The sequence below is a fragment of the Dipodomys spectabilis genome, unplaced genomic scaffold (assembly GCF_019054845.1).
Source record: "Dipodomys spectabilis isolate Male_0828 unplaced genomic scaffold, ASM1905484v1 ptg000163l, whole genome shotgun sequence".
Classification (NCBI taxonomy): domain Eukaryota; kingdom Metazoa; phylum Chordata; class Mammalia; order Rodentia; family Heteromyidae; genus Dipodomys; species Dipodomys spectabilis.
The window spans coordinates 20,206,570-20,217,870 of record NW_024870840.1 but is presented as its reverse complement, the minus strand read 5'-3'; the positions used below and the strand labels follow the sequence as shown (position 1 = coordinate 20,217,870).

General features: G+C 64.0%; 1 protein-coding gene across 1 annotated transcript; it reads left to right on the top strand.

The window, feature by feature from the left end:
- The first annotated feature begins 8,111 nt into the window (after positions 1-8,111).
- Elfn2 (extracellular leucine rich repeat and fibronectin type III domain containing 2) lies at positions 8,112-10,667 on the top strand. Its single transcript, XM_042693243.1, has one exon. The coding sequence runs from the start codon at positions 8,181-8,183 to the stop codon at positions 10,659-10,661; it is 2,481 nt and encodes an 826-aa protein (XP_042549177.1). The 5' UTR covers positions 8,112-8,180; the 3' UTR covers positions 10,662-10,667.
- Positions 10,668-11,301: the final 634 nt, after the last annotated feature.

The following is an 11,301-nucleotide window of genomic DNA, read 5'->3' as shown; positions in this document are numbered from 1 at the left end:
CTGATCTGCAGGGATTGGCCACCCCCACCCAGTTGACTTGGAAGCTGTCGTGATTCAAGGCCGTGGGTTCTGCTGGCCAGCACTCACCCCAGTCACCAGCAGCTCGCCCCCAGTGTTTCCGGGACCCCCTGTGTCAGCCCTGGGCACAGACAGAGCCTCCTTGTTTTCTAGGCTGCAGCTGTGGGAGCCCCACAGCCTTGGAGCTGTCAGGGCCAGGGGAGGGAGTTTGGCCATCCACGAGGGTAGACATGACCACCCCTTGCAACCACTTGGTGGGAGGTGGTGAGTAGACAGAAAGTTCTAGATCTTGGGCTCTGCCTGAAGCACTTGGCAGCCCAGTCCAGAGGCCGTGCGGGCAGGTGGGGTCTGGAAGAGGCCCACAGAAGGCAGAGGCCCCAGGGGAGCCTGGGAACACTCCAGAGTCCAAGTCCCAAAGCCCAGGCTCTGCTCAGGAGCCTGGCTCAGGCCCCCTGGTGCCCACCACACCCCGGCAGCTGGCAGGGCTTCATGTTCATGTTGGAAGCCCCACAGGGGCCCCACACTTGACCCAGCCACCCCGGCAGCATTGTGGGCAGGGGAGAAGCAGAGGCCTCTGAGAGGGACAGGAAGGGCCCATGGTTGCTGTCTTGGCTGGGGTCCTCACCCAGCCCAGGTGGCATGTTGGAAGTCAGGGGAACACTGAGTGGCACAGGGCAGCTTGAACTCCAGGAACACTGGGAGCCCTCTAGAGGCCATTAGTCCTGCCCCGGAACAGGACGGGAGGCTGGGGAGGCAGACAGTGCGCGTGCCAGGCTGACTGGCACCCTGTGGCCCCAGCAGGGTGCTCAGGGGATCCCCTCACACACAGAGATTCGGACTGTCCCCACTCTGGGGGTCCCTCACTTGCTGGCTTCGAAAATGGCAATGGCTAGCGGCCAGGGCAGCCCAAGCTGGGCAGGAAGCCCTGTGGGGTACAGACCCAGGGCCACGCCATTGTCCAGGGGTGTCAGTAGATTCCAGGTTTCTAGGATTGCTGCATAGGTGAGCCAAATTCCCAGCATCCCTTCCAATCCCAGCGCTGGGCTCAGAGGGGGCCCCATTTCCTCCCCTGGGAGTTTGGGGTCACCAGAGCACTCGTGTGGGCATTGGACAAACAGGGGCCCAGCTGACAGCCTTTGCACTTGCCTGTCCCCCGCCCCAGGCTGAGGTTGCCCAGAACGGAGCGGCCATGCCCTCCAGCCTGGGGAAGGGGCACGCTCTCCCCGTGCCCCGTCCCTTGGGACAGCCACGAGGTGGGGGGGGGGGGGACGGCGATCCACCCTTGGGACCCTGGAGGAGGAGCAGGCCGTGGAGGCAGGGCTGAGTGGGTGGGCCTAGCCAGCGCCTGGTACATAGTAGGTGTTCCATAAATGTTTATTGAATGAATGGAGGCCGTGCAGGCAGAGCAGCCGGGCATGCGCAGGCACTGTGGCAGAGAGCGGGTCCCGTGGAGTCGGTGAGTAGCGCCCAGGGGCTGCGGCCCAGCCCGCGGGGGAGGACGAGGCCAGCGGGGGGAGGCAGGGCCCGCGGGGGGGGGGGGACGAGGCCAGCGGGGGAGGCAGGGCCCGCGGGGGGGGGGAACGAGGCCAGCGGGGGAGGCAGGGCCAGCGGGAGTGGTGGGGTCCGGGGAGGGAGGTGATGCCAGGCCCCGGTGGGAGGGGGAGGAAGGGAGGCAGACCCCCGAGGAGCCTGGAGGGGACCCTGGGGTGACACTAGGGTAGAGTCCTCTCAGGAAGCCCTGTCTGTGGCTGGGGGGAAGAGGGGCCTGGGCTGGGTCGGGGTGACCGGTACTGGCTTCTCTGGAGTGGTGGGCCTGAGCCTCGGCTTTCGGTGTGGAAGGTGAGGGCCCGGCACCCAGCCCTGGGGCTGGAGAGGAGTGTGGTTTTCCTCGGGCTCTCCAGGCAGAGGCCAGGCCAGCCTGCGGTGGTAGTGTAGGGCCCAGAACACGTGGTGTGGGGTGTGATGTGCAGGGCCCGGTGCCCAGGGTGAAGCCCCGGCTGGCTTCCCGGTCCGGAGCTGCTGCAGTCTGTTTCCCTCGGCCAGCTTATCATGCAGGCCGACGTAGAGCTGGAGCTGGGTGCGCAGAGGGCAGAGGCCAGCTCCCCGGGGACACGGAGCAGGCGGCATGCAGGCTGAGACTAATGAGACGTGATGGGCCGGGTGAGCCCCACACTGCGGGGCCTGGAGTGGCCAGGATGGTCCAAGGGTGCTGGCTGACGGAGACAGCTACAGTGAGGGGAGGGGCCTGTCATTTTCCAGACCCCAGCTGAGCACACACGGGGCCCAGGAGGCACCCAGCAGGAAGTACCTGGGGCAACTGGACCCAGGGTGGGAGGGACCAGACAGCAAGGGCCAGGGAGAGCAGGGGAAGGCCAAGGGCTTTTAGCTTGGGCCATGTGGGTATCACGAAGGCCCAGCTCTGGGCATCAGCCTGGGATTGCTGAAGAGGTACAAGGTGCTGGTTTTGTAATAGAACAAGAAGCTTCTAACAAGCAGGTGGGTGCAGAGAACTGTGTGAGTAGTGGGAATCTGGGAAACCTGTAGTAATAAGTGTTTAGCTTGGGCTCGCCTGGGTCCTGGCTGTGTGATCTTGGGCAGATCACTACATCTCTCTGAGCCTCAGTTTCCTCATCTTTAGAAGGAAAAGGGGGCATTGTAAGCCCGCAAAGGAACGCTAGATCCTCCCTCCCTCCCTCCCTCCCCTCTTTCCTTTCCTTTCTTTCCTTTCCTTTCTCCCCCACCCCCACTTTCTCCCCCACCACCCCCTGCCTGCCCTTCCTTCCTTTTTGTGGTAGTTCTGGAGCTTGAACTCAGGGCCTAGATATTGTCCCTGAGCTTTTCAGCTCAAAGATGACCCTCTACCCCTTGAACCACACCTCCACTTCCAGCTTTTGGGTCGCTAATTAGAGATAAGAGTTTCATGGACTTTCTTGCCCAAGCTGGCTTTGGACCACAATCCTCAGATCTCAGGCTCCTGAGTAGCTAGGAATACAGGCACGATCCACCGGTTCCCAGCTGGGTGCATTTCTTGAAGCACTGGGAGCAGCCGTGAGTGGGGGTCAGTATCTCGGCCCCATGTTCCCAGGCCCTGCTCTGAGCCTGTGGCAGGCCTGGGAAGGGTGCCAGTCCCGTGTGTGCTGGTGGATAAAAGGAAAGCAGGTGACCCAGGGCCCCATGGAGTCACGTGGTACTGTGAGGACCAAGTCCAGAGCTGAGAAAGGAGGGTGCTATCTCAGACTCGGAGCTGGGCGGTCATGGAGCAGAGACCCGAATGCAGCAAGGCAAAAGGTTGTGGGGACACTGGGGGGGACACTCGGGTAAACAAGTCCTGAGGGGCAGGATCCCGCTGGGTGACCAGTCCTTGCCCTAAGCCCTGTCCTCTGGGGAGGCTATACAAGGTGAAAACTTCAATTTCCTTATCTGTAAAATGAGGCCCCAGCCGTGCAGGGTTGGTGTCAGAGTCAAGGGTTGGAGATAAAAATGTCAGACACAGGACAGTCATCATATAAAGGACCCTGTGACTGTTTCAGTCACCCCTGCGCCTTGAGCCCAGAGTGGTTAATCACTGTGCCTCCATCGCGCAGCTCAGCCGTCCATGCCAGGATTTCTCACCTCCAGTATCTGTGTCTTGTCTCTCTCCCCTGCAGCTGGAACCTACTGCACCTGAAATCCAGTTAACTTAGCAAACAGTAGTTTAGTAACCAGGTGCCACATCCCACTTCCCGGATGAGAGGGTCTGGGACTCTTGGGACCCAGGAGGGGCAGGACCCCGTGTGCCCCCAAGCTGGCCTGAGCGCCCTGGCTGGGCCCCCGGAGTCCTCCGTCTTCCTGATCTGGGTAGTGTCAGTGAGCGGAGCAGGGACAGTGGCCTCTGCTGGCTGGCTGGCTGGCAGAGCTGTCAGGCTGGCCCTGGGGAGGAGTCCAGGCTGGACAGAGCTGAGGACACAGACTGACCTCCTGTTCCTGCTCCCGCCTCCCCCCACCCCCAGCAGCTCTGTGGGGCTGTCTCCCTGCACAGGCATGTGTCCCCCGACCCCCCGCCATGCCTGGGCGTCCTGGGAGTCACAGGCGGCCGCCTGGCTCGGAGGGGCCTGTGGCTTGCTGGAGGTCAGCACACCCTGTCCCACACAGGGCTCCCTGCTGCCCCCGCTGCTGCACAGGTGGGTGGGTGGAAGATCGGGTCTCCCTCCTCTCCTGGCCTCAGTTTCCCTGTGAGGGGCTGGGAATGGGCTGAGCGAGGGTTCTTCCTCTTTCCCCAGGGGAGGTTCTCAGTCCTGGGGCATAGCTGCAGCTGGGTCATCTGGAGGTGGAGGACATTTGTCCAGGAGGTTCGGAGACGCCTGGCCCTGCCCAGCGCTGCCCCTCAGAGCAGCCCGTGCCCATCTGTGTTGCTGTGGCTTCTCTCTGTTCTCTGCCCAGAGATGTCTTCCATGGAGAGGGTATCACACAGCCCATTGGCCAATCAGACTGGCAGCCAGGAGCTCCGCTCTGTGCCCATGCTGCGCTGGTCTGGCCAGTGCCGTCTGCCCACATGGCAGCCCCGGGGGCTGGGCACCATCGAGACGCTGCTCCCAGAGGCTGCTTCCCCCCCCCCCCACCCCCTTCCCTCTCTGGCTCATCCTAGGCTGCATTTTAGGGGACTCGGCCAGGCCCAATGTGGCCTGTCTCCCTGGGTGGCTGGGGGTGGGGGGGGGAGAGGGGAGTGGCAGCAGGTGCATGAAAACCCTCCCCCACCCCCAGGTCTGTCCTGGAGCTGGCTGTGACCAGCTTCTCTGCCTCAGACACTGCATTTGTCTCTTCCTCTGCCTTCCTGCTTGGCTTTCCTGATATTTTTGCTTTCCATCCTCCTCAGTCCTCTCCCCCAGGTGGGTTCTGGGTAAGACCTGCCCCTCCCCTCCCCCAGCTGTGTGTGTGTTACAGGAGAAGATGACCTTGTCTGTCCAACTCCTGGGAACCCCCCCCCCCCCCGCCATCGTGGCAGGCCCGGTGGCTCGGCCCCTCCCCTGCTGCACACCTGTGCGGTCTTTGGAGCGATGCCGGGCTGGGGGCCAAGTGCTGCTGTCAGCGCCTTTTTGGCCTCCTTGTCCCCCTCCCCGGCTGCGTCAGGCGCAATGGGTGGTGGGCAGGCAGCCCAGGGATGGGACAAGGCAGCTGACGTACATGGGACAGGGTGAGTCACAGAGAAGGCAAGAGCCAGGGACCAGGAGCAGCCGCAGAGGGCCTGCAGGGTCACCTTGAGGGCCAGGGGCAGAGCTCAGGCCTGAGCTGGAGGTGCCAGGCGCCTCTGGCCATGCTTGTCTGTTTGGATTTTGTATGTGTATGTGTGCCAGTCCTGGAGCCTGAACTCAGACTGAGCTCAGACTGAGCTCTGTCCCTTAGCTTTTTTTTTGCTCAAGACTAGTGCTCTACCACTTGAGCCACAGCTCCACTTCCGACTTTTTGGTGGTTCGATGGAGATAAGAGTCTTAGGGGCTTTCCTGCATGGGCTGGCTTTGAATTGTGATCCTCACATCCTCCTGTGAGTAGCTGGGATTACAGGTGGGAGCCACTGGCTCACAGCCCCTGGTGTGTTTGGGGAGGGAAGCCGGAGCAGGATCTCTGTCCTTCCCAAGCCTGGCTGTTGTGTGTGTCACTCTGGGCCTCTTGCTGTCCCCCAGCCTGGGCTATCCCTTTAACCAGCTTGGCGGGTGCCCCTGGGGCCTTGTCACAGCACATCCACCAGGCAGGTGCTTGCCCGCGGGCCTGAGAGCCCCTGGCGCCCCTGCCCCCTCCCACCCCCTGCCAGCACAAACTCCTGCCGCTTACCATGAGTGCACGCGTCTGTGCACACCTGTGCTCATGAGCCTGCTTGCACGCTTAGCACACCTCCCGCCGCACGCTGGGCCCGCCTGTGCTTGCACCTGCGTTCCAGTGACTGCAGATGGACTACATGCCTCTCTCCCCACGTCCCCGCGGCTGGGGACTCGGCCCCCTCTGCTACAACCCCGTCACCTGTGGGAGGGAACATGGAGGCCCAGGAAGGGTCCCAGGGTCCCCTGGGGAGCCACGTGTCCCTTCAGTCAAGGAAAGCAATGCTGCTGGAGCACCTGCCCTCCAGCCAGCCCGGTGACACCCCCTGCCCCCAAGCTGGCCCTGTGGGAGGCCGGAAGTGTGCGGCAGCCTCCTCTGCCCTCTTCCTGCCCGCCCGCCCGCTGCCAAGCCGGCATGTGGACCTGCTCCTTGCCACCGCCGGCCCTGCCCGGGACCTCTCTGGCTTTCTCTCCCCCACCGCACCCCTTCCCTCGGTTCCGCCTCTGGGCCTTCAAGCTGCCAATTGGTTTCCTTTCACAGCGGTTTAACGGTTTTTTTGTTTTTGTTTTTTCCTCTAAAGCCCTTCTCTCCTGGAGTTTCCTGCTGGGAGGCGCGGAAGCACAGGGGGCATTCTTTGCCCAGATGTGTGTTTCTCTGACCTCCAGGCAGGAGGAGGGGCTGGGGCTGTTCCTGTGGCCCAGGGCCCAGGGTGGCAGCTGGAGCCAGCCCTGCCTCTGCAGTCTGTGCACTTGCAGGGGTGGCCAGGCCAGGCCTCTCCCGGGCTGGGCTGGGTTTCCTCACTTGGATCGTGGATCCAGAGGCTCTGCAGGCTCTGATACCCCCGCCCCCATCTTCCTGGCTTTCTCGTCCAGATGGCGGGGGGGGGGGGGGGGGGGGGGCAGGGGCAGGGTGGGAGGGAACCTGGCCCCCTTCGAGCATGTGGGAACAAGATGGTGAGATTGGCCTGTCTAGTCAGGACGTGTGGATGGAGCCCTAGGACTCCTGGCTTCTGTGGGCAGTGCCTCAGTGTCTCCGAAGCTTTGATCCTGGCCCAGGCTGTGCTGGGTTACTTGGGGCCAGGCCCTGTCCCTCTCGGAGCCTCTGGTTCTCCAGTGACAACAGAGAATGTGGGACTTGGGCCATGTGATTTTGGAAGCCTGAGGCTTGCGGACTGGATTGTGGGGGGCCTTCTGTGGAAAGCACTTTGGGGGATCTTTCTGGATGTCCTGACTCTCGTCCCCCCTCCCGCCCCTCAGCTGCACTCCAGGGCTAGCCACCCCAGCCCTCCTGCTGTGGAGCCCCTCCTCGGAGTCCCCCTGCGTGGGGGGCGGGGGGCCCAGAGCTCACACGCTGTGTTCCCCACCCCCATGGAGGCTGAGACAAGGGAATTATTTTTGGAACAAGAGCAGTTACACAACAAATGAATTATTTATCTCTGGGCCTGGAGAACGGAGGCATTTCGCTGGGTTCTTAATTCTTTATCCGGATTCAGGGGTGCCCACTTGGGTGTGTGGACCTGTGCGCACGCCTGTCTGTCATGTGTACAGATGGTAGGTGCGCTTGTTTGTACGTGTGTGCGTGTGTGTGTGTGTGTGTGGCTCAGGTGGGACCATGGGCTCCATGCTGGCCAGCAGGTGAGTCCAGACACCAGTGCACCAGGCATGCCCCGGGGTGCGTGTGTACCTGCACCCACCTGTGTCTTCTTTCTCTGCCTCGGTCCCCAGCCTGCCCCTCGCCCACCCCAGCTGGTCCAGGCTTCCCAGCCCCCCATCTTGCCACCTCTCAGCCCACCCTTGGTCTAGCAGGGACCCTAGGGTGCTCTCTGCATAGAGGCCCCCACAAGGGGGGGTGAGGAGGAAGTGGAGGAGGGACTGGGGGGGGCCCATGCTAGAGCCCCCCACTGATCCGTCACCCCCCTCCCTCTCCATGTTGCCTTTCAGGAACCAGGTGACAGATGGGTCTCTTCCTTCCTGCCCCCGTCTCTCTCGCTCCCCCCCAGCGCCACACTTGCGTCGCCTGTGGAAGTCGTCTGACGCTCTGAGCCAAGAACCCGAAGAGGAAGCCGAGGAGGGAGAGGGAGAGAAAGTCGAGGCCTGGCAACCTGTGTGTTTCCTTCACAGGAGCCAGGAGCACCCTGGCCGGGTGCTTGTAGCCCACTTGTGACCCTCCCTCCACCACCACCACCACCCCAACCCCCCGCCCCCGCCAGGCTCCCGACCGTGGGCACCGGCCGTGCCCAGCTCACCTGGGGCCCCTGGGCTGGGGGTTGCCCCCAAGATGGTGGCGGCCCCCGGGAGGACTGTGCTACCTGTCCCAGGCTCCAGCCAGTAGGCCCTGCCACGCTTGGGCCTGCCCGGGCCAAGGCCGGCGCCATGCTACGCCTGGGGCTGTGCGCGGCAGCCTTGCTGTGCGTGTGCCGGCCCGGCGTGGTGCGCGCCGACTGCTGGCTCATCGAGGGGGACAAGGGCTACGTGTGGCTGGCCATCTGCAGCCAGAACCAGCCGCCCTATGAGACCATCCCACAGCACATCAACAGCACGGTGCACGACCTGCGGCTGAACGAGAACAAGCTCAAGGCCGTGCTCTACTCCTCGCTCAACCGCTTCGGGAACCTCACCGACCTCAACCTCACCAAGAACGAGATCTCCTACATCGAGGACGGCGCCTTCCTGGGCCAGTCGAGCCTGCAGGTCCTGCAGCTGGGCTACAACCGGCTCAGCAACCTGACGGAGGGCATGCTGCGTGGCATGAGCCGCCTGCAGTTCCTCTTCGTCCAGCACAACCTCATCGAGGTGGTGACGCCGGCCGCCTTCTCCGAGTGCCCGAGCCTCATCAGCATCGACCTCTCCTCCAACCGCCTCAGCCGCCTGGACGGCGCCACCTTCGCCAGCCTGGCCAGCCTCATGGTGTGCGAGCTGGCCGGCAACCCCTTCAACTGCGAGTGCGACCTCTTCGGCTTCCTGGCCTGGCTCGTGGTCTTCAACAACGTCACCAAGAACTACGACCGGCTGCAGTGCGAGTCCCCGCGCGAGTTCGCCGGCTACCCGCTGCTCGTGCCCCGGCCCTACCACAGCCTCAACGCCATCACCGTCCTGCAGGCCAAGTGTCGCAACGGCTCGCTGCCCGCCCGGCCCGTGAGCCACCCCACGCCCTACTCCACCGACGCCCAGAGGGAGCCTGACGAGAACTCGGGCTTCAACCCGGACGAGATCCTCTCGGTGGAGCCGCCGGCCTCGTCCACCACCGATGCCACGGCCGGCCCGGCCATCAAGCTCCACCACGTCACCTTCACCTCAGCCACGCTGGTGGTCACCATCCCCCACCCGTACAGCAAGATGTACGTCCTGGTCCAGTACAACAACAGCTACTTCTCCGACGTCATGACGCTCAAGAACAAGAAGGAGATCGTGACCTTGGACAAGCTGCGGGCGCACACGGAGTACACGTTCTGCGTGACCTCGCTCCGCAACAGCCGCCGCTTCAACCACACGTGTCTGACCTTCACCACGCGGGACCCCGTCCCCGGCGACCTGGCGCCCAGCACCTCCACCACCACGCACTACATCATGACCATCCTGGGCTGCCTCTTCGGCATGGTGCTCGTGCTGGGCGCCGTGTACTACTGCCTGCGCAAGCGGCGCATGCAGGAGGAGAAGCAGAAGTCCATCAACGTCAAGAAGACCATCCTGGAGATGCGCTACGGGACCGACGTGGACGCCGGCTCCATCGTGCACGCCGCCCAGAAGCTGGGCGAGCCCCCAGTGCTGCCCGTGGCCCGCATGTCCTCCATCCCCTCCATGATCGGGGAGAAGCTGCCCTCCTCCAAGGGGCTGGAGGCCGGCCTGGACACCCCCAAGGTGGCCACCAAAGGCAACTATATCGAGGTCCGCACAGGCACCGCCGGGGACAGCCTGGCCCGGCCCGAGGATGACCTCCCAGACCTTGAGAACGGCCAGGGCTCGGCCGCCGAGATCTCCACCATCGCCAAGGAGGTGGACAAGGTCAACCAGATCATTAACAACTGCATCGACGCCCTCAAGCTGGACACGGCCTCCTTCCTGGGGGGTGGCGGCAGCGGTGGGGACCCCGAGCTGGCCTTCGAGTGTCAGTCCCTCCCCGCAGCGGCCGCGGCTGTGGCGGCCGCGGCCTCCTCGGTGACGGCCACCCCGGGAGCCCTGGAGCGGCCCAGCTTCCTGTCGCCTCCCTACAAGGAGAGTGCCCACCACCCACTCCAGCGCCAGCTCAGCGCCGACGCCGCCGTGTCCCGCAAGACCTGCAGCGTGTCCTCCAGCGGCTCCATCAAGAGCGCCAAGGTCTTCAGCCTGGACGTGCCCGACCACCCGGCGGCCTCGGGGCTGGCCAAGGGCGACTCCAAGTACATCGAGAAGGGCAGCCCCCTCAACAGCCCGCTGGACCGGCTCCCGCTGGTGCCCACGGGCAGCAGCGGGGGCAGCAGCGGGGGCGGGGGCGTCCACCACCTGGAGGTGAAGCCGGCTTACCACTGCAGCGAGCACCGGCACAGCTTCCCAGCCCTCTACTACGAGGAGGGGGCCGACAGCCTGAGCCAGCGCGTCTCCTTCCTCAAGCCGCTCACCCGCTCCAAGCGGGACTCGGCCTACTCGCAGCTCTCCCCCAGACACTACTACTCAGGGTACTCCTCCAGCCCCGAGTACTCGTCCGAGAGCACGCACAAGATCTGGGAGCGCTTCCGGCCCTACAAGAAACACCACCGGGAGGAGGTGTACATGGCTGCTGGCCACGCCCTGCGCAAGAAGGTCCAGTTCGCCAAGGATGAGGACCTGCACGACATCCTGGACTACTGGAAGGGGGTCTCGGCCCAGCAGAAGCTGTGAGCCTCTCTCTCCTCCCTGGTGAGGCTGGAGGGGGAGGGCTGGGGCATTGGGCGGGGAGGGGGAGGATGGGCCCCCCCACCCCAGGGCAGTGGCCGGGGGCCTGGGGAGCGGAGCGAGGGGCCCAGGCCGAGAAGCAGACGCACACGCACACCCGCACGCACGCACCCATGCACACACCTGACCACCACCTGACTGTGAGCAAACCAACGCCCGACAATAACGGACAGGAAAACAAAGTTTACACACCGGCACCGCAGACCGTCGTCTCTACTGCGCTGCCTAGGGGCTCTGCTGGGGTGTGCGGGCAGGGGCCAGGCAAGGAAGCCAAGATAAGGTGTGGGGGCTGGGGCCAGGGACAGGTTCAGGGGTCAGGAGGCGGAGCTAGGGTTGGACCAATGCCACCGCGAGGGGGACTTCCTGAGCTAGGGCACAGGCCACTTGGAAATGCGACAGGGGCCGGGCCTTGGGGTTCCTGCCCTCCCACCTCATGGGTGGTGGCCCAGAGAACAGCAGTGCCAGCCGCAGGTCGCACAGCAGACTCGACGGGGTCTCCTTGCTGCCTGTGACCCCCGCTGCACCCCCTGCTCCCCCCGGGGTTCCCACATCATTTACCCACCACCCCTTCCAAAGCTGTGGTCTC